Source organism: Oncorhynchus keta, chromosome 1, assembly GCF_023373465.1.
Source record: "Oncorhynchus keta strain PuntledgeMale-10-30-2019 chromosome 1, Oket_V2, whole genome shotgun sequence".
Taxonomy (NCBI): domain Eukaryota; kingdom Metazoa; phylum Chordata; class Actinopteri; order Salmoniformes; family Salmonidae; genus Oncorhynchus; species Oncorhynchus keta.
Genome location: NC_068421.1, coordinates 2,384,413 through 2,405,949, shown reverse-complemented (window position 1 = coordinate 2,405,949; position 21,537 = coordinate 2,384,413). Strand labels below are relative to the sequence as shown.

Sequence of the window (21,537 nt, the reverse complement as noted above, 5' to 3'; positions counted from 1 at the left end):
AATTTCAAACGTTTGATTGGATGCATAGTTTCTGAATAATTCTATATCAGTGGTGGAAAAAGTACTCCATTATTTTACATGATTAAAAGTATATAAAACTTAATAGAAAATGACTCGAGAAAAAGATAGTCACCCAGTAAAATACTACTTGAGTAAAAGTCTAAAAGTATTTGGTTATAAATATACTTAAGTATCAAAGTAAATGGAATTGCTAAAATGTACTTTAATAAGTATCAAAAGTAAAAGTATAAACCATTTCAAATTCCTTATATTAAGCAAACCAGGCGGGACTATTTATTTTTTAATTGACAGATAGCCAGGGGCACACCGATACTCAGACATAATTTACAAACTAAGCATTTGTGTTTAGTGAGTTTGCCAGATCAGAGGCAGTGGTGATGACCAGGGATGTTCTCTGTTTAGTGAGTCCTCCAGATCAGAGGCAGTGGTGATGACCAGGGATGTTCGCTGTTTAGTGAGTCCTCCAGATCAGAGGCAGTGGTGATGACCAGGGATGTTCTCTGTTTAGTGAGTCCTCCAGATCAGAGGAAGTGGTGATGACCAGGAATGTTCTCTGTTTAGTGAGTCCTCCAGATCAGAGGAAGTGGTGATGACCAGGGATGTTCTCTGTTTAGTGAGTCCTCCAGATCAGAGGCAGTGGTGATGACCAGGGATGTTCTCTGTTTAGTGAGTCCTCCAGATCAGAGGAAGTGGTGATGACCAGGGACGTTCTCTGTTTAGTGAGTCCTCCAGATCAGAGGCAGTGGTGATGACCAGGGATGTTCTCTGTTTAGTGAGTCCTCCAGATCAGAGGCAGTGGTGATGACCAGGGATGTTCTCTGTTTAGTGAGTCCTCCAGATCAGAGGCTGTGGTGATGACCAGGGATGTTCTCTGTTTAGTGAGTCCTCCAGATCAGAGGCAGTGGTGATGACCAGGGATGTTCTCTGTTTAGAGAGTCCTCCAGATCAGAGGCAGTAGGGATGACCAGGGATGTTCTCTGTTTAGTGAGTCCTCCAGATCAGAGGCAGTGGTGATGACCAGGGATGTTCTCTGTTTAGTGAGTCCTCCAGATCAGAGGCAGTGGTGATGACCAGGGATGTTCTCTGTTTAGTGAGTCCTCCAGATCAGAGGCAGTGGTGATGACTAGGGATGTTCTCTGTTTAGTGAGTCCTCCAGATCAGAGGCAGTGGTGATGACCAGGGATGTTCTCTGTTTAGTGAGTCCTCCAGATCAGAGGCAGTGGTGATGACCAGGGATGTTCTCTGTTTAGTGAGTCCTCCAGATCAGAGGCAGTGGTGATGACTAGGGATGTTCTCTGTTTAGTGAGTCCTCCAGATCAGAGGCAGTGGTGATAACCAGGGATGTTCTCTGTTTAGTGAGTCCTCCAGATCAGAGGCAGTGGTGATGACCAGGGATGTTCTCTGTTTAGAGAGTCCTCCAGATCAGAGGCAGTGGTGATGACCAGGGATGTTCTCTGTTTAGTGAGTCCTCCAGATCAGAGGCAGTGGTGATGACCAGGGATGTTCTCTGTTTAGTGAGTCCTCCAGATCAGAGGCAGTGGTGATGACCAGGGATGTTCTCTGTTTAGTGAGTCCTCCAGATCAGAGGCAGTGGTGATGAACAGGGATGTTCTCTGTTTAGTGAGTCCTCCAGATCAGAGGCAGTGGTGATGACCAGGGATGTTCTCTGTTTAGTGAGTCCTCCAGATCAGAGGCAGTGGTGATGACCAGGGATGTTCTCTGTTTAGTGAGTCCTCCAGATCAGAGGCAGTGGTGATGACCAGGGAGGTTCTCTGTTTAGTGAGTCCACCAGATCAGAGGCAGTGGTGATGACCAGGGATGTTCTCTGTTTAGTGAGTCCTCCAGATCAGAGGCAGTGGTGATGACTAGGGATGTTCTCTGTTTAGTGAGTCCTCCAGATCAGAGGCAGTGGTGATAACCAGGGATGTTCTCTGTTTAGTGAGTCCTCCAGATCAGAGGCAGTGGTGATGACCAGGGATGTTCTCTGTTTAGTGAGTCCTCCAGATCAGAGGCAGTGGTGATGACCAGGGATGTTCTCTGTTTAGTGAGTCCTCCAGATCAGAGGCAGTGGTGATGACCAGGGATGTTCTCTGTTTAGTGAGTCCTCCAGATCAGAGGCAGTGGTGATGACCAGGGATGTTCTCTGTTTAGTGAGTCCTCCAGATCAGAGGCAGTGGTGATGACCAGGGATGTTCTCTGTTTAGTGAGTCCTCCAGATCAGAGGCAGTGGTGATGACCAGGGATGTTCTCTGTTTAGTGAGTCCTCCAGATCAGAGGCAGTGGTGATGAACAGGGATGTTCTCTGTTTAGTGAGTCCTCCAGATCAGAGGCAGTGGTGATGACCAGGGATGTTCTCTGTTTAGTGAGTCCTCCAGATCAGAGGCCGTGGTGATGACCAGGGATGTTCTCTGTTTAGTGAGTCCTCCAGATCAGAGGCAGTGGTGATGACCAGGGATGTTCTCTGTTTAGTGAGTCCTCCAGATCAGAGGCAGTGGTGATGACCAGGGATGTTCTCTGTTTAGTGAGTCCTCCAGATCAGAGGCAGTGGTGGTGACCAGGGATGTTCTCTGTTTAGTGAGTCCTCCAGATCAGAGGCAGTGGTGATGACCAGGGATGTTCTCTGTTTAGTGAGTCCTCCAGATCAGAGGCAGTGGTGATGACCAGGGATGTTCTCTGTTTAGTGAGTCCTCCAAATCAGAGGCAGTAGGGATGACCAGGGATGTTCTCTGTTTAGTGTGTTTAGTGAGTCCTCCAGATCAGAGGCAGTGGTGATGACCAGGGATGTTCTCTGTTTAGTGAGTCCTCCAGATCAGAGGCAGTGGTGATGACCAAGGATGTACTCTGTTTAGTGAGTCCTCCAGATCAGAGGCAGTAGGGATGACCAGGGATGTTCTCTGTTTAGTGAGTCCTCCAGATCAGAGGCAGTGGTGATGAACAGGGATGTTCTCTGTTTAGTGAGTCCTCCAGATCAGATGCAGTGGTGATGACCAGGAATGTTCTCTGTTTAGTGAGTCCTCCAGATCAGAGGCAGTGGTGATGACCAGGGATGTTCTCTGTTTAGTGAGTCCTCCAGATCAGAGGCAGTGGTGATGACCAGGGATGTTCTCTGTTTAGTGAGTCCTCCAGATCAGAGGCAGTGGTGATGAACAGGGATGTTCTCTGTTTAGTGACTCCTCCAGATCAGAGGCAGTGGTGATGAACAGGGATGTTCTCTGTTTAGTGAGTCCTCCAGATCAGAGGCAGTGGTGATGACCAGGGATGTTCTCTGTTTAGTGAGTCCTCCAGATCAGAGGCAGTGGTGATGACCAGGGATGTTCTCTGTTTAGTGAGTCCTCCAGATCAGAGGCAGTAGAGATGACCAGGGATGTTCTCTGTTTAGTGAGTCCTCCAGATCAGAGGCAGTGGTGATGACCAGGGATGTTCTCTGTTTAGTGAGTCCTCCAGATCAGAGGCAGTGGTGATGACCAGGGATGTTCTCTGTTTAGTGAGTCCTCCAGATCAGAGGCAGTGGTGATGACCAGGGATGTTCTCTGTTTAGTGAGTCCTCCAGATCAGAGGCAGTAGAGATGACCAGGGATGTTCTCTGTTTAGTGAGTCCTCCAGATCAGAGGCAGTGGTGATGACCAGGGATGTTCTCTGTTTAGTGAGTCCTCCAGATCAGAGGCAGTAGAGATGACCAGGGATGTTCTCTGTTTAGTGAGTCCTCCAGATCAGAGGCAGTGGTGATGACCAGGGATGTTCTCTGTTTAGTGAGTCCTCCAGATCAGAGGCAGTGGTGATGACCAGGGATGTTCTCTGTTTAGTGAGTCCTCCAGATCAGAGGCAGTGGTGATGACCAGGGATGTTCTCTGTTTAGTGAGTCCTCCAGATCAGAGGCAGTAGAGATGACCAGGGATGTTCTCTGTTTAGTGAGTCCTCCAGATCAGAGGCAGTGGTGATGACCAGGGATGTTCTCTGTTTAGTGAGTCCTCCAGATCAGAGGCAGTGGTGATGACCAGGGATGTTCTCTGTTTAGTGAGTCCTCCAGATCAGAGGCAGTGGTGATGACCAGGGATGTTCTCTCTTTAGTGAGTCCTCCAAATCAGAGGCAGTAGAGATGACCAGGGATGTTCTCTGTTTAGTGAGTCCTCCAGATCAGAGGCAGTGGTGATGACCAGGGATGTTCTCTGTTTAGTGAGTCCTCCAGATCAGAGGCAGTAGAGATGACCAGGGATGTTCTATGTTTAGTGAGTCCTCCAGATCAGAGGCAGTGGTGATGACCAGGGATGTTCTCTGTTTAGTGAGTCCTCCAGATCAGAGGCAGTGGTGATGACCAGGGATGTTCTCTGTTTAGTGAGACCTCCAGATCAGAGGCAGTGGTGATGACCAGGGATGTTCTCTGTTTAGTGAGTCCTCCAGATCAGAGGCAGTGGTGATGACCAGGGATGTTCTCTGTTTAGTGAGTCCTCCAGATCAGAGGCAGTGGTGATGACCAGGGATATTCTCTGTTTAGTGAGTCCTCCAGATCAGAGGCAGTGGTGATGACCAGGGATGTTCTCTGTTTAGTGAGTCCTCCAGATCAGAGGCAGTGGTGATGACCAGGGATGTTCTCTGTTTAGTGAGTCCTCCAGATCAGAGGCAGTGGTGATGACCAGGGATGTTCTCTGTTTAGTGAGTCCTCCAGATCAGAGGCAGTGGTGATGAACAGGGATGTTCTCTGTTTAGTGAGTCCTCCAGATCAGAGGCAGTGGTGATGACCAGGGATGTTCGCTGTTTAGTGAGTCCTCCAGATCAGAGGCAGTGGTGATGACCAGGGATGTTCTCTGTTTAGTGAGTCCTCCAGATCAGAGGCAGTGGTGATGACCAGGGATGTTCTCTGTTTAGTGAGTCCTCCAGATCAGAGGCAGTGGTGATGACCAGGGATGTTCTCTGTTTAGTGAGTCCTCCAGATCAGAGGCAGTGGTGATGACCAGGGATGTTCTCTGTTTAGTGAGTCCTCCAGATCAGAGGCAGTGGTGATGACCAGGGATGTTCTCTGTTTAGTGAGTCCTCCAGATCAGAGGCAGTAGAGATGACCAGGGATGTTCTCTGTTTAGTGAGTCCTCCAGATCAGAGGCAGTGGTGATGACCAGGGATGTTCTCTGTTTAGTGAGTCCTCCAGATCAGAGGCAGTGGTGATGACCAGGGATGTTCTCTGTTTAGTGAGTCCTCCAGATCAGAGGCAGTGGTGATGACCAGGGATGTTCTCTCTTTAGTGAGTCCTCCAAATCAGAGGCAGTAGAGATGACCAGGGATGTTCTCTGTTTAGTGAGTCCTCCAGATCAGAGGCAGTGGTGATGACCAGGGATGTTCTCTGTTTAGTGAGTCCTCCAGATCAGAGGCAGTAGAGATGACCAGGGATGTTCTATGTTTAGTGAGTCCTCCAGATCAGAGGCAGTGGTGATGACCAGGGATGTTCTCTGTTTAGTGAGTCCTCCAGATCAGAGGCAGTGGTGATGACCAGGGATGTTCTCTGTTTAGTGAGACCTCCAGATCAGAGGCAGTGGTGATGACCAGGGATATTCTCTGTTTAGTGAGTCCTCCAGATCAGAGGCAGTGGTGATGACCAGGGATGTTCTCTGTTTAGTGAGTCCTCCAGATCAGAGGCAGTGGTGATGACCAGGGATATTCTCTGTTTAGTGAGTCCTCCAGATCAGAGGCAGTGGTGATGACCAGGGATGTTCTCTGTTTAGTGAGTCCTCCAGATCAGAGGCAGTGGTGATGACCAGGGATGTTCTCTGTTTAGTGAGTCCTCCAGATCAGAGGCAGTGGTGATGACCAGGGATGTTCTCTGTTTAGTGAGTCCTCCAGATCAGAGGCAGTGGTGATGAACAGGGATGTTCTCTGTTTAGTGAGTCCTCCAGATCAGAGGCAGTGGTGATGACCAGGGATGTTCGCTGTTTAGTGAGTCCTCCAGATCAGAGGCAGTGGTGATGACCAGGGATGTTCTCTGTTTAGTGAGTCCTCCAGATCAGAGGCAGTGGTGATGACCAGGGATGTTCTCTGTTTAGTGAGTCCTCCAGATCAGAGGCAGTGGTGATGACCAGGGATGTTCTCTGTTTAGTGAGTCCTCCAGATCAGAGGCAGTGGTGATGACCAGGGATGTTCTCTGTTTAGTGAGTCCTCCAGATCAGAGGCAGTGGTGATGACCAGGGATGTTCTCTGTTTAGTGAGTCCTCCAGATCAGAGGCAGTAGAGATGACCAGGGATGTTCTCTGTTTAGTGAGTCCTCCAGATCAGAGGCAGTGGTGATGACCAGGGATGTTCTCTGTTTAGTGAGTCCTCCAGATCAGAGGCAGTGGTGATGAACAGGGATGTTCTCTGTTTAGTGAGTCCTCCAGATCATCTTGATAAGTGTGTGAATTGGACCATTTTCCGGCACAACATTATTTTTTGGGGTGTCGGGGAAAATGTGCAGAGTAAAAAACACATTATTGCCTTTAGGAATATAGTCAAAGTAAAAAGTAAAAGTTTGCAAAATAATATAAGTAGTAAACTAAAATACAGATACACAAAAAAACGACTTAGGTTGTACTTTAAAGTATTTTTTACTTCAGTACTTTACACCACTGTTCTATATGCATCACACTCATACTAAGATGTAAATATTCATTTAAGGGAACACATTTCAGTCATGGGAATTCATTAATATTTGAAGTTCGGATTTAAAGATAAGATAAGAGTGGACGCACTGCACTTCAGTAAACACATGCCAAGGGGCAATGTACTTACTAAGCCATGCTGCTAAGACCATAATATTTGAGTGGCTTTGACTAAATGTATAGAAAACAATGATGCAGACAGTTTGAGTGGTTTGAGACAAATACTGTGTGGTTATGACACTGACATTCAACTCCTACAGCCATAATGAATGCACTTTTATTCTCTATCTGCTTCTCTTCTCTCCCAGGATATCCAGTACACTGACATTGACTATATGGAAGATAAGAAGGACTTCACTTACGATGAAGTCAACTTCAAAGGCCTCCCTCAGTTCGCTGATTACCTGCACGAGAAGGGACAGAAATACATTCTTATATTGGTAAGAAACAGACTGTTTTTGAAAGAAAGATAAAAACATATTATTTAACTAGGCAAGTAATTTAAAAACAACTTCTTATTTACAATGACGGCCTAGGAACAGTGGGTTAACTGCCTTGTTCAGGGACAGAATGACAGATTTGTCCTTGACAGTTCAGGGATTAGATCTAGCAACCTTTCGGTTATTGGCCCAACGCTCAAACCTGCCGCCTACAGTTGATTTGCTTGTTTTTGCAAACATTTGTTGGTTCTCCAGTTAGCTCCAGTTCCAAATGTGCATGTTGAATGAAAACATATTCACATTTCAATAGTAGTGGCACTACTGTAACTTTGCTATTACTTAGAGGTTTGAAGTCGCCTAATCCGAGTGTTTTGCTGAGTTCGTTGTTGCTAATTTATTTGATTATAGACGTAAAACATGTCGCATTCAATTTGTAAATGTAGTTTGTGAACTCTCCAGATAGGATTCTGAGCAGACCGCGATTTGGCAATATGTCAGGCATATCCCTCGTAGGTCATTACAGTTATGTTGTTGTCTATGTCTACCTTTGATTTATTAGAAAAAGCATTTACCGGTATGACGACCTTGTTCACCTTGCATATATGCGTGCGTTAGTGATGCATGGGTGGACTCATAGCCGCAGTCCGGGTGGTTATATCCGCAGTGAAGGGCTGGGATTTAGGGTCATTAAAATGTAACTATTGTGTGGCTGAAGGGCTGGGATTTAGGGTCATTAAATATTGGGGGTTGAATAAAGAGAAAACAATACCTTTAAAAATCCATAAATGTATAATTCTTGGCTACATTGAGGTTTTGTCTTTCATTATTTTAGTCTATCTGGTATTAGTACTAAACCTAACCTTTAGGGGTTAACTGTATGCGTGGCAAATAGCCGACACAGCCAATCGGCAAATAATGATTTTGGGAACGGGCAGGAGAAGTTAACGTCACAGAGGCAAAAAGGACATTGTCAAAGTTTAATTCAATAAAACCAAAGCTGCGAAAGGAGAGTTGAAAATAATAAGGAGGGGGGCAGAAAAGTAATGTTTGGAAAAGATTTGGTGAGCAGGTAAAGAGGATTGCAGTGCCAGTGTTCTGGCTGTGTTAGGTGTGATGATTGTGAGGCGCTGTACAAATTCGACACAGGACTTCAAATAGGCCTATTGCATGGCAAGGGAACTGTAGCCTGCTGTTTAGATGGCTTAAACTGAAATCTGGACATTGACTAACCAGAATAAATTACTGTTTATTTTTGGCAAACTACAAAGTCCTTTGATAATTCTAGTCCAGTGCGGTTTTAGCAAGATATCAATGATTGGATAAATTGAATGAAGTGCTGCGCATATCCTATGTATGAAGGGTCTGCTTTCACAGTGAATACATTTCTTTATATGTTTTGTGCGAATTAAATTGAATATCGCCACATGCATTATTAAAAAATATTTTTCCTCTGGAATAAGAGACAAACTGGGGTAATAAATACATAACCAACGTTCTCTAGTAATAATAGTCCCGTGAGAATAGGGCTTTAGCCTTATTGTTTTTTGTGTTTTTTTACCATGCATTAAATGGTTTAACCGACCAATAAAAGAGAGAGTTCCAAACCTCTTTGCCAATAACAGCTTGTGTTCAGTTCTCCCCTCCCCACTATAACCACTCCCAGACAGTCCTAGGGAAATGATTGCTTGAGCAATAGTTTTCTGCTTTAGAAATACAATTTCTGCCCATTTTAATTTAAATCTAATTGCAGTAAGGTACTTAAAGCTGACCCAGAAATGATAGAGTTGATAGTGAAGTTAAATGCAAAATGAAAATATTTGGGTGGCCAGGGTAGCCTAGTGGTTAGTGTTGGACTCGTAACCGAAAAGCTGCAAGAGCTAATCTCTGAGCTGACAATGTAAAAATCTGTCCTTCTACCCCTGAACAAGGCAGTTAACCCACTGTTCCTAGGCCGTCATTGTAACTAAGAATTTGTTCTTAACTGACTTGCCTAGTTAAATAAAGGTAAAATGAATATAAAATGTTTTATTTGGTCCCGGGCATATGAAAGGGAGAGGAAAGGGGAAATGATTACTCCTGTACCTAGACCTATTGGAAATCATCTTCCTTCCTGTGCCTAGACCTATTGGAAATCATCTTCCTTCCTGTACCTAGACCTATTGGAAATCATCTTCCTTCCTGTGCCTAGACCTATTGGAAATCATCTTCCTTCCTGTACCTAGACCTATTGGAAATCATCTTCCTTCCTGTACCTAGACCTATTGGAAATCATCTTCCTTCCTGTGCCTAGACCTATTGGAAATCATCTTCCTTCCTGTGCCTAGACCTATTGGAAATCATCTTCCTTCCTGTACCTAGACCTATTGGAAATCATCTTCCTTCCTGTACCTAGACCTATTGGAAATCATCTTCCTTCCTGTACCTAGGCCTATTGGAAATCATCTTCCTTCCTGTGCCTAGACCTATTGGAAATCATCTTCCTTCCTGTGCCTAGACCTATTGGAAATCATCTTCCTTCCTGTACCTAGACCTATTGGAAATCATCTTCCTTCCTGTACCTAGGCCTATTGGAAATCATCTTCCTTCCTGTACCTAGACCTATTGGAAATCATCTTCCTTCCTGTACCTAGGCCTATTGGAAATCATCTTCCTTCCTGTGCCTAGACCTATTGGAAATCATCTTCCTTCCTGTGCCTAGACCTATTGGAAATCATCTTCCTTCCTGTACCTAGACCTATTGGAAATCATCTTCCTTCCTGTACCTAGACCTATTGGAAATCATCTTCCTTCCTGTACCTAGACCTATTGGAAATCATCTTCCTTCCTGTACCTAGGCCTATTGGAAATCATCTTCCTTCCTGTACCTAGACCTATTGGAAATCATCTTCCTTCCTGTACCTAGACCTATTGGAAATCATCTTCCTTCCTGTACCTAGGTCTATTGGAAATCATCTTCCTTCCTGTACCTAGACCTATTGGAAATCATCTTCCTTCCTGTACCTAGACCTATTGGAAATCATCTTCCTTCCTGTGCCTAGGCCTGAGACACGGTAGTCTACCCTGTGACAAAATGTGATGCACGCAACCATTCCAAATGTTTCTCACATATCAAGGCTCATTCTAGACCTATTGGAAATCATCTTCCTTCCTGTACCTAGGTCTATTGGAAATCATCTTCCTTCCTGTGCCTAGACCTATTGGAAATCATCTTCCTTCCTGTACCTAGGTCTATTGGAAATCATCTTCCTTCCTGTGCCTAGACCTATTGGAAATCATCTTCCTTCCTGTGCCTAGACCTATTGGAAATCATCTTCCTTCCTGTACCTAGACCTATTGGAAATCATCTTCCTTCCTGTACCTAGGTCTATTGGAAATCATCTTCCTTCCTGTGCCTAGACCTATTGGAAATCATCTTCCTTCCTGTACCTAGGTCTATTGGAAATCATCTTCCTTCCTGTGCCTAGACCTATTGGAAATCATCTTCCTTCCTGTGCCTAGACCTATTGGAAATCATCTTCCTTCCTGTACCTAGACCTATTGGAAATCATCTTCCTTCCTGTACCTAGACCTATTGGAAATCATCTTCCTTCCTGTACCTAGACCTATTGGAAATCATCTTCCTTCCTGTACCTAGACCTATTGGAAATCATCTTCCTTCCTGTACCTAGACCTATTGGAAATCATCTTCCTTCCTGTACCTAGACCTATTGGAAATCATCTTCCTTCCTGTGCCTAGACCTATTGGAAATCATCTTCCTTCCTGTACCTAGGCCTATTGGAAATCATCTTCCTTCCTGTGCCTAGACCTATTGGAAATCATCTTCCTTCCTGTGCCTAGGCCTGAGACACGGTAGTCTACCCTGTGACAAAATGTGATGCACGCAACCATTCCAAGTGTTTCTCACATATCAAGGCTCATTCCCTCTATAATAGCCTGTTGTGAGTAGGCTTATTTTAAAATGTTTTTGTTGAGTTTAGTGCAGTTGTGCCAAAGAAAATGGCTGTGATATTGTCTTTCAGGACCCGGCAATAGCCACCAGTAAGAGGATCAACGGGCCGTATGAGGCCTATGAACGAGGAACACAGAAGAACGCCTGGGTCACTGAGGCTGATGGGAAAACACCTCTACTGGGAGAGGTAGGTGGGAAGGGAGGTGGTGGAGGTGGAGGTGGTGGTGATGGTGATGTGCATGTGTCTGTGGGTGCTTGAGTGCGTGTGAGAGAGAGAGGCTGGCTAGTGTTGTTTTTGAAATGATCAATCCCACTTTGTGTTGGCTATGTGTGTAGAGAGAGACAGAGAGCGTTTACAAATTGCTACGGAGCAGATCATAGGGTTTACGATGTATTTTACCCGCACGATTAAACCTGGCCCAGTGCTAATCACTATTTATGGTTTATATCAGGTCAAACAGGTGCATTGATTCTACATCCGTGTTTAGTCTCTAACTGTCCTGCATCACAGACGGTGTGCTCCGTGTATTAGCACAGACTGATCTTACTTAAACCAAGTGTTTGTGTGTGTGTGTGTGTGTGTGTGTGTGTGTGTGTGTGTGTGTGTGTGTGTGTGTGTGTGTGTGTGTGTGTGTGTGTGTGTGTGTGTGTGTGTGTGTGTGTGTGTGTGTGTGCGCGCGTGCGTGTGCGTGCGTGTGTTTGCGTGCGTGCGTGCGTGTGTGTGTTTGCGTGCGTGCGTGAGTGAGTGAGTGAGTGTGTTCTGCCTCAGTGATTGTGCTTATAAACACAATAGAGGCAGCTGATGAGTAATCGTCTAGAGTCTAGACAGTGGGACGCTAGTCATTGTGGAGCAAAGCAGCTATTTATTATGGCGTTAGTCATTGTGGAGCAAAGCAGCTATTTATTATGGCGTTAAGGGTTAAGGGCTGGTGTAGGTAAGGTATTTATTATAGCACTAAGGGTTAAGGGCTGGTGTAGGTAAGGTATTTATTATAGCACTAAGGGTTAAGGGCTGGTGTAGGTAAGGTATTTATTATGGCACTAAGGGTTAAGGGCTAAGGGCTGATGTAGGTAAGGTATGTATTATAGCACTAAGGGTTAAGGGCTGGTGTAGGTAAGGTATTTATTATGGCACTAAGGGCTGGTGTAGGTAAGGTATTTATTATAGCACTAAGGGTTAAGGGCTGGTGTAGGTAAGGTATTTATTATAGCACTAAGGGTTAAGGGCTGGTGTAGGTAAGGTATTTATTATAGCACTAAGGGCTAAGGGCTGGTGTAGGTAAGGTATTTATTATAGCACTAAGGGTTAAGGGCTGGTGTAGGTAAGGTATTTATTATAGCACTAAGGGTTAAGGGCTGGTGTAGGTAAGGTATTTATTATAGCACTAAGGGTTAAGGGCTGGTGTAGGTAAGGTATTTATTATAGCACTAAGGGTTAAGGGCTGGTGTAGGTAAGGTATTTATTATAGCACTAAGGGTTAAGGGCTGGTGTAGGTAAGGTATTTATTATAGCACTAAGGGTTAAGGGCTGGTGTAGGTAAGGTATTTATTATAGCACTAAGGGTTAAGGGCTGGTGTAGGTAAGGTATTTATTATGGCACTAAGGGTTAAGGGCTGGTGTAGGTAAGGTATTTATTATAGCACTAAGGGTTAAGGGCTGGTGTAGGTAAGGTATTTATTATAGCACTAAGGGTTAAGGGCTGGTGTAGGTAAGGTATTTATTATAGCATTAAGGGTTAAGGGCTGGTGTAGGTAAGGTATTTATTATGGCACTAAGGGTTAAGGGCCGGTGTAGGTAAGGTATTTATTATGGCACTAAGGGTTAAGGGCTGGTGTAGGTAAGGTATTTATTATAGCACTAAGGGTTAAGGGCTGGTGTAGGTAAGGTATTTATTATGGCACTAAGGGTTAAGGGCTGGTGTAGGTAAGGTATTTATTATGGCGTTAAGGGTTAAGGGCTGGTGTAGGTAAGGTATTTATTATAGCACTAAGGGTTAAGGGCTGGTGTAGGTAAGGTATTTATTATGGCACTAAGGGTTAAGGGTTAAGGGTTAAGGGTTAAGGGTTAAGGGCTGGTGTAGGTAAGGTATTTATTATAGCACTAAGGGTTAAGGGTTAAGGGCTAAGGGCTGATGTAGGTAAGGTATTTATTATAGCACTAAGGGTTAAGGGCTGGTGTAGGTAAGGTATTTATTATGGCACTAAGGGCTGGTGTAGGTAAGGTATTTATTATAGCACTAAGGGCTAAGGGTTAAGGGTTAAGGGTTAAGGGCTGATGTAGGTAAGGTATTTATTATAGCACTAAGGGTTAAGGGTTAAGGGCTGGTGTAGGTAAGGTATTTATTATAGCACTAAGGGTTAAGGGTTAAGGGTTAAGGGTTAAGGGCTGGTGTAGGTAAGGTATTTATTATAGCACTAAGGGTTAAGGGTTAAGGGCTAAGGGCTGGTGTAGGTAAGGTATTTATTATAGCACTAAGGGTTAAGGGTTAAGGGTTAAGGGTTAAGGGCTGGTGTAGGTACCCACGGATCCCTTTAGCGGGATCATTTTCATCAACAACCGCTGAATTGTAGAGCGCCACATTCAAAAAATGGTTAAAAAAAAATTATATTCATGAAATCACAAGTGCAATATAGCAGAACAAAGCTTAGCTTGTTGTTAATCCACCTGTCATGTCAGATTTTGAACATATGCTTTACAGTGAAAGCAATCCAAGCGTTTGTGTGAGTTTATCGATCACTAGACAAAACATTATGAACATCTAGCATCAAAGTAGCTTGGTCACGAAAATCAGAAAAGCAATAAAATTAATTTGGATGTTTTCACTCACGAGACTCCCAGTTACGCAATAAATGTTCTTTTTGTTCCATAAAGATTATTTTTATATCCAAAATACCTCCATTTGTTTGGCGCGTTATGTTCAGAAATCCACAGGAAATAGCGGTCACGACATCGCAGACGAAAATTCCAAATAGTTTCCGTAAAGTCCACAGAAACACGTCAAACCTTTTTTATAATCACTTTTTTATCAAATCTGATTCAATAATATTTTTGGGAAGACAGAGGTAGGTGGAAAATAGAATATAATGATGTTATGGGAGAATTTGAGAGAGAGAACAGACAGAATGGGGGAGAATGTAATGGTCAGGAAGAGAGAATGGAGCGAGTGGTGTAACTCCATCTTTCTGCCTCGAAACAGGCAGAAAGATGGAGGGACTGAGAAATATGGTGGAGCGAGACAGATGGAGGGACTGAGAAATATGGTGGAGCGAGTCAGAATTGTATCCGTCAAGTTCATAGAAACATGTCAAACGGTGTTAATATTCAATCCTCAGGTTGTTTTTAGCCTAAATGATCTATAATATTTCAACCGGACAATAACGTTGTCAATATAAAAGGTAAAGAAGAAAGGTACTCTATTGGTAGCAAGCATGAAAAAGCTCTGTGACATGGCAGGGTCCACTCATCCAGACTGCTCTTACTCCCTCATTTTTCAGAATACAAGCCTGAAACCATTTCTAAAGACTGTTGACATCTAGTGGAAGGCATAGGAACTGCAATTTGAGTCCTAAGTCAATGGATACTGTAATGGATACTGCAATGGATACTGTAATGGATACTGTAATGGAATTGAATAGAAAACTACAACAACAAAAACAATTCCTACTTCCTGAATTGTTTTTTTCTCAGGTTTTTGCCTGACAAATCAGTTCTGTTATACTCACAGACATTATTGTAACAGTTTTGGAAACTTTAGAGAATTTTCTATCCAAATCTACTATTGTTTGCATATCCTATCTTCTGGGCCCGAGTAGAAGGCAATTTAATTTGGGCATACTTTTCATCCAAAATTCCAAATGCTGCCCCCTACCCTAGAGTAGTTATTAAACAAGTCAATATTCACAAGGACGCAGGGCCAGACAGATTACCAGGACGTGCACTGCGAAGATGCGCTGACCAACTGGCATGTGTCTTCACTGACATTTTCAACCTCTCCCTGTCCGAGTCTGTAAAACCAGGATGTTTTAAGCAGACCTCCATAGTGCCTGTGCCCAAGAACACTAAGGTAACCTGCCTAAATGACCACGTCTGTAGCCATGAAATGCTTCGAAAGGCTGGTCATAGCTCACATCAGCACCATCAATACCATTATCCCAGAAACCCTAGACCCACTCCACATTTGCATACAGCCCCAACAGATCCACAGATGATGCAATCTCTATTGCACTCCACACTGCCCTTTTCCACATGGACAAAAGTGAGAATGCTGTTCATTGACTACAGCTCAGCGTTCAACACCATAGTGCCCTCAAAGCTCATCACTAAGCTAAGGACCCTGGGACTAAACACCTCCCTCTGCAACTGGATCCTGGACTTCATCATTAAGTTTTCAGATGACAGAACAGTGGTCGGCCTGATCACCGACAATGACTAGACAGCCTATATGGAGGAGGTCAGAGACCTGGCAGTGTGGTGTCAGAGACCTGGCAGTGTGGTGTCAGAGACCTGGCAGTGTGGTGTCAGAGACCTGGCAGTGTGGTGTCAGAGACCTGGCAGTGTGGTGTCAGAGACCTGGCAGTGTGGTGTCAGAGACCTGGCAGTGTGGTGTCAGAGACCTGGCAGTGTGGTGTCAGAGACCTGGCAGTATGGTGCCAGGACAACAACCTCTCCCTCAATGTGATCGTCAAAGGATATGATTGTGGACTACAGGAAAAAGAGAACTGAAAAGATTTGGCATGGGTCCTCAGATCCTCAAAAGGTTCTACAGCTGCACCATCGAGAGATCCTCACTGGTTGCATCACTGCCTGGTATGGCAACTGCTCGGCCTTCGACCGCAAGGCACTACAGAGGGTAGTGTGCACGGGGGCCAAGCTTCCTGCTATGAAGGAGCTCTATACCAGGCGGTGTCAGAGGAAGTCAAGCGGTACCGGAGCGCCAAGTCTAGGTCCAAGAGGCTTCTAAACAGCTTCTACCCCTAATCCATAAGACTCCTGAACACCTAATCAAATGGCATTGCATTGCTCTCTGTTTGTTATCATCTATGCATAGTCACTTCAATAACTCTATCTACATGCACTGTACTTATTACCTCAACTAACCGGTGACCCCGCACATTGACTCTGTACCGGTACACCCTTGTATATAGTCTCGCTATTGTTATTTTACTGCTGCTCTTGAATTACTTTTATTTCTTATTCTTATCTGTATTTTTTTAAACTGCATTTTTGGTTTGGGCCTCGTGAGTAAGCATTTCACTGTAAGGTGAAACACCTGTTGTATTCAGAGCATATGACCGTTTCAATTTGATTTGATTTGATTTGATTAGCCCTGACCTTGGAGGCATCATATATCTGCCCAAAAGCTGTTCCTATATATCTGCTCCCTTGAGAGTTAAATCGTCATAATTAGGACACGTGGGTGTGTGTGTTTATGTGAACGTGTGTGAAAATCATTAATGTTCTCTTTCTGCTCGTGGTTGTAAAGTTGTTAGCGGGGGATAAAAGCTAGCTAACGTTTAACTGTGGGGAGTGAAGAAATCTTGAGATTTAATCTTTAGAACTCTGTCATACAAGGTCAGCGAAGACCTCAACCTGATGTACACATGTATGCATTGCTACAGACACACACATGCAATGCCCTCCCCCTCTTTCTCTGAGGATTAATCATTGCTCTCTGTGCTGCATGTCATTAGCAAAGGCTTCAAACTCACAGTCACGTCTGGATATTTATATTGTAGAATCGATTCCTCCTCCCGTCTCTCTCATATGTCCTTCTCTCCCCTCTAAATGTTTCCCTCGCATTTCTACCATCGTTATCCCCTCCTATCCTCTCTCTTTCTCTCTGTGTCCTTTGCTCCACTTCTCTCCCTCTCTCTACGTCTACATCTACTTAGTGTTTATCTCTTCTCTTCTCTCTCTATACTGTAGGTCTGTCCAGATGACTTAGTGTTTCTCTCTCTATGCTGTAGGTCTGTCCAGATGACTTAGTGTTTCTCTCTCTATACTGTAGGTCTGTCCAGATGACTTAGTGTTTATCTCTTCTCTTCTCTCTCTATACTGTAGGTCTGTCCAGATGACTTAGTGTTTCTCTCCTCTCTTCTCTCTATATACTGTAGGTCTGTCCAGATGACTTAGTGTTTATCTCTTCTCTTCTCTCTCTATACTGTAGGTCTGTCCAGATGACTTAGTGTTTATCTCTTCTCTTCTCTCTCTATACTGTAGGTCTGTCCAGATGACTTAGTGTTTATCTCTTCTCTTCTCTCTCTATACTGTAGGTCTGTCCAGATGACTTAGTGTTTCTCTCCTCTCTTCTCTCTATATACTGTAGGTCTGTCCAGATGACTTAGTGTTTATCTCTTCTCTTCTCTCTCTATACTGTAGGTCTGTCCAGATGACTTAGTGTTTATCTCTTCTCTTCTCTCTCTATACTGTAGGTCTGTCCAGATGACTTAGTGTTTATCTCTTCTCTTCTCTCTCTATACTGTAGGTCTGTCCAGATGACTTAGTGTTTCTCTCTCTATACTGTAGGTCTGTCCAGATGACTTAGTGTTTCTCTCTCTATACTGTAGGTCTGTCCAGATGACTTGGTGTTTCTCTCTATACTGTAGGTCTGTCCAGATGACTTGGTGTTTCTCTCTATACTGTAGGTCTGTCCAGATGACTTAGTGTTTCTCTCTCTATACTGTAGGTCTGTCCAGATGACTTAGTGTTTCTCTCCTCTCTTCTTTCTCTATACTGTAGGTCTGTCCAGATGACTTTGTGTTTATCTCTTCTCTTCTCTCTATATTGTAGGTCTGTCCAGATGACTTAGTGTTTCTCTTCTCTCTCTATATTGTAGGTCTGTCCAGAAGACAGTGTTTCTCTTATCTCTCTATATTGTAGGTCTGTCCAGATGAGTTGGTGTTTCTTGGCAATAACCATTCTCTCTTCTATTCCCTCTCTCTCTAGGTCTGGCCAGGTGTGGCAGTGTTTCCAGACTACACTAACCCCAGCTGTAAAGAGTGGTGGACTGATGAGTACGTCAGATTATTCAAAGAAATCAAACATGACGCTCTGTGGATTGTAAGTCTATTCTACTAATGCTTGGTTGTACAATATTTATGTTCAAGTCTGACATACACATCCACACATCCCAACTCTGTCTTCTTCCTGACAGGATATGAATGAGGTGTCTAACTTCATGAAAGGCTCCATCAAGGGATGTGATGACAACAATCTCAACTATCCTCCCTTCACTCCTAGTAAGGCTGTTTAGTAACCCTCAACTACCCTCCCTTCACTCCTAGTAAGGCTGTTTAGTAACCCTCAACTACCCTCAACTGCCCTTCCTTCACTCCTAGTAAGGCTGTTTAGTAACCCTCAACTACCCTCCCTTCACTCCTAGTAAGGCTGTTTAGTAACCCTCAACTACCCTCAACTGCCCTTCCTTCACTCCTAGTAAGGCTGTTTAGTAACCCTCAACTACCCTCAACTACCCTCAACTATCCTCCCTTCACTCCTAGTAAGGCTGTTTAGTAACCCTCAACTACCCTCAACTGCCCTCCCTTCACTCCTAGTAAGGCTGTTTAGTAACCCTCAACTACCCTCCCTTCACTCCTAGTAAGGCTGTTTAGTAACCCTCAACTACCCTCAACTACCCTCAACTATCCTCCCTTCACTCCTAGTAAGGCTGTTTAGTAACCCTCAACTACCCTCCTTTCACTCCTAGTAAGGCTGTTTAGTAACCCTCAACTACCCTCAACTACCCTCAACTGCCCTTCCTTCACTCCTAGTAAGGCTGTTTAGTAACCCTCAACTACCCTCAACTACCCTCAACTATCCTCCCTTCACTCCTAGTAAGGCTGTTTAGTAACCCTCAACTACCCTCAACTGCCCTCCCTTCACTCCTAGTAAGGCTGTTTAGTAACCCTCAACTACCCTCAACTGCCCTCCCTTCACTCCTAGTAAGGCTGTTTAGTAACCCTCAACTACCCTCAACTGCCCTCCCTTCACTCCTAGTAAGGCTGTTTAGTAACCCTCAACTACCCTCAACTGCCCTTCCTTCACTCCTAGTAAGGCTGTTTAGTAACCCTCAACTACCCTCAACTGCCCTTCCTTCACTCCTAGTAAGGCTGTTTAGTAACCCTCAACTACCCTCAACTGCCCTCCCTTCACTCCTAGTAAGGCTGTTTAGTAACCCTCAACTACCCTCAACTACCCTCAACTGCCCTTCCTTCACTCCTAGTAAGGCTGTTTAGTAACCCTCAACTACCCTCAACTGCCCTTCCTTCACTCCTAGTAAGGCTGTTTAGTAACCCTCAACTACCCTCAACTGCCCTTCCTTCACTCCTAGTAAGGCTGTTTAGTAACCCTCAACTACCCTCCCTTCACTCCTAGTAAGTCTGTTTAGTAACCCTCAACTACCCTCAACTATCCTCCCTTCACTCCTAGTAAGGCTGTTTAATAACCCTCAACTACCCTCAACTATCCTCCCTTCACTCCTAGTAAGGCTGTTTAGTAACCCTCAACTACCCTCAACTGCCCTCCCTTCACTCCTAGTAAGGCTGTTTAGTAACCCTCAACTACCCTCCCTTCACTCCTAGTAAGGCTGTTTAGTAACCCTCAACTACCCTCAACTACCCTCAACTACCCTCCCTTCACTCCTAGTAAGGCTGTTTAGTAACCCTCAACTACCCTCCTTTCACTCCTAGTAAGGCTGTTTAGTAACCCTCAACTACCCTCAACTACCCTCAACTGCCCTTCCTTCACTCCTAGTAAGGCTGTTTAGTAACCCTCAACTACCCTCAACTACCCTCAACTATCCTCCCTTCACTCCTAGTAAGGCTGTTTAGTAACCCTCAACTACCCTCAACTGCCCTCCCTTCACTCCTAGTAAGGCTGTTTAGTAACCCTCAACTACCCTCAACTGCCCTCCCTTCACTCCTAGTAAGGCTGTTTAGTAACCCTCAACTACCCTCAACTGCCCTCCCTTCACTCCTAGTAAGGTTGTTTAGTAACCCTCAACTACCCTCAACTGCCCTCCCTTCACTCCTAGTAAGGCTGTTTAGTAACCCTCAACTACCCTCAACTGCCCTCCCTTCACTCCTAGTAAGGCTGTTTAGTAACCCTCAACTACCCTCAACTGCCCTTCCTTCACTCCTAGTAAGGCTGTTTAGTAACCCTCAACTACCCTCAACTGCCCTTCCTTCACTCCTAGTAAGGCTGTTTAGTAACCCTCAACTACCCTCAACTGCCCTTCCTTCACTCCTAGTAAGGCTGTTTAGTAACCCTCAACTGCCCTCAACTATCCTCCCTTCACTCCTAGTAAGGCTGTTTAGTAACCTCAACTACCCTCAACTACCCTCAACTGCCCTTCCTTCACTCCTAGTAAGGCTGTTTAGTAACCCTCAACTACCCTCAACTGCCCTTCCTTCACTCCTAGTAAGGCTGTTTAGTAACCCTCAACTACCCTCAACTGCCCTTCCTTCACTCCTAGTAAGGCTGTTTAGTAACCCTCAACTACCCTCCCTTCACTCCTAGTAAGTCTGTTTAGTAACCCTCAACTACCCTCAACTATCCTCCCTTCACTCCTAGTAAGGCTGTTTAATAACCCTCAACTACCCTCAACTATCCTCCCTTCACTCCTAGTAAGGCTGTTTAGTAACCCTCAACTACCCTCAACTGCCCTCCCTTCACTCCTAGTAAGGCTGTTTAGTAACCCTCAACTACCCTCCCTTCACTCCTAGTAAGGCTGTTTAGTAACCCTCAACTACCCTCAACTACCCTCCCTTCACTCCTAGTAAGGCTGTTTAGTAACCCTCAACTACCCTCCTTTCACTCCTAGTAAGGCTGTTTAGTAACCCTCAACTACCCTCAACTACCCTCAACTGCCCTTCCTTCACTCCTAGTAAGGCTGTTTAGTAACCCTCAACTACCCTCAACTACCCTCAACTATCCTCCCTTCACTCCTAGTAAGGCTGTTTAGTAACCCTCAACTACCCTCAACTGCCCTCCCTTCACTCCTAGTAAGGCTGTTTAGTAACCCTCAACTACCCTCAACTGCCCTCCCTTAACTCCTAGTAAGGTTGTTTAGTAACCCTCAACTACCCTCAACTGCCCTCCCTTCACTCCTAGTAAGGCTGTTTAGTAACCCTCAACTACCCTCAACTGCCCTTCCTTCACTCCTAGTAAGGCTGTTTAGTAACCCTCAACTACCCTCAACTGCCCTTCCTTCACTCCTAGTAAGGCTGTTTAGTAACCCTCAACTACCCTCAACTGCCCTTCCTTCACTCCTAGTAAGGCTGTTTAGTAACCCTCAACTGCCCTCAACTATCCTCCCTTCACTCCTAGTAAGGCTGTTTAGTAACCCTCAACTACCCTCAACTACCCTCAACTGCCCTTCCTTCACTCCTAGTAAGGCTGTTTAGTAACCCTCAACTACCCTCAACTGCCCTTCCTTCACTCCTAGTAAGGCTGTTTAGTAACCCTCAACTACCCTCAACTGCCCTTCCTTCACTCCTAGTAAGGCT

General features: G+C 44.7%; 1 protein-coding gene across 3 annotated transcripts in view; it reads left to right on the top strand.

Moving 5' to 3' along the window:
• The window catches only part of si (sucrase-isomaltase (alpha-glucosidase)), a 134,776-nt gene that overhangs the window by 29,721 nt on the left and 83,518 nt on the right, over window positions 1-21,537 (top strand). For all 3 annotated transcript variants that reach the window (XM_052457800.1, XM_052457824.1, XM_052457836.1), the window contains exons 11-14: window positions 6,950-7,081; window positions 11,102-11,218; window positions 17,978-18,091; window positions 18,186-18,270. In XM_052457800.1, the coding sequence (XP_052313760.1) occupies window positions 6,950-7,081; window positions 11,102-11,218; window positions 17,978-18,091; window positions 18,186-18,270 (448 nt within the window). The remainder of the gene's footprint in view (window positions 1-6,949; window positions 7,082-11,101; window positions 11,219-17,977; window positions 18,092-18,185; window positions 18,271-21,537) is intronic.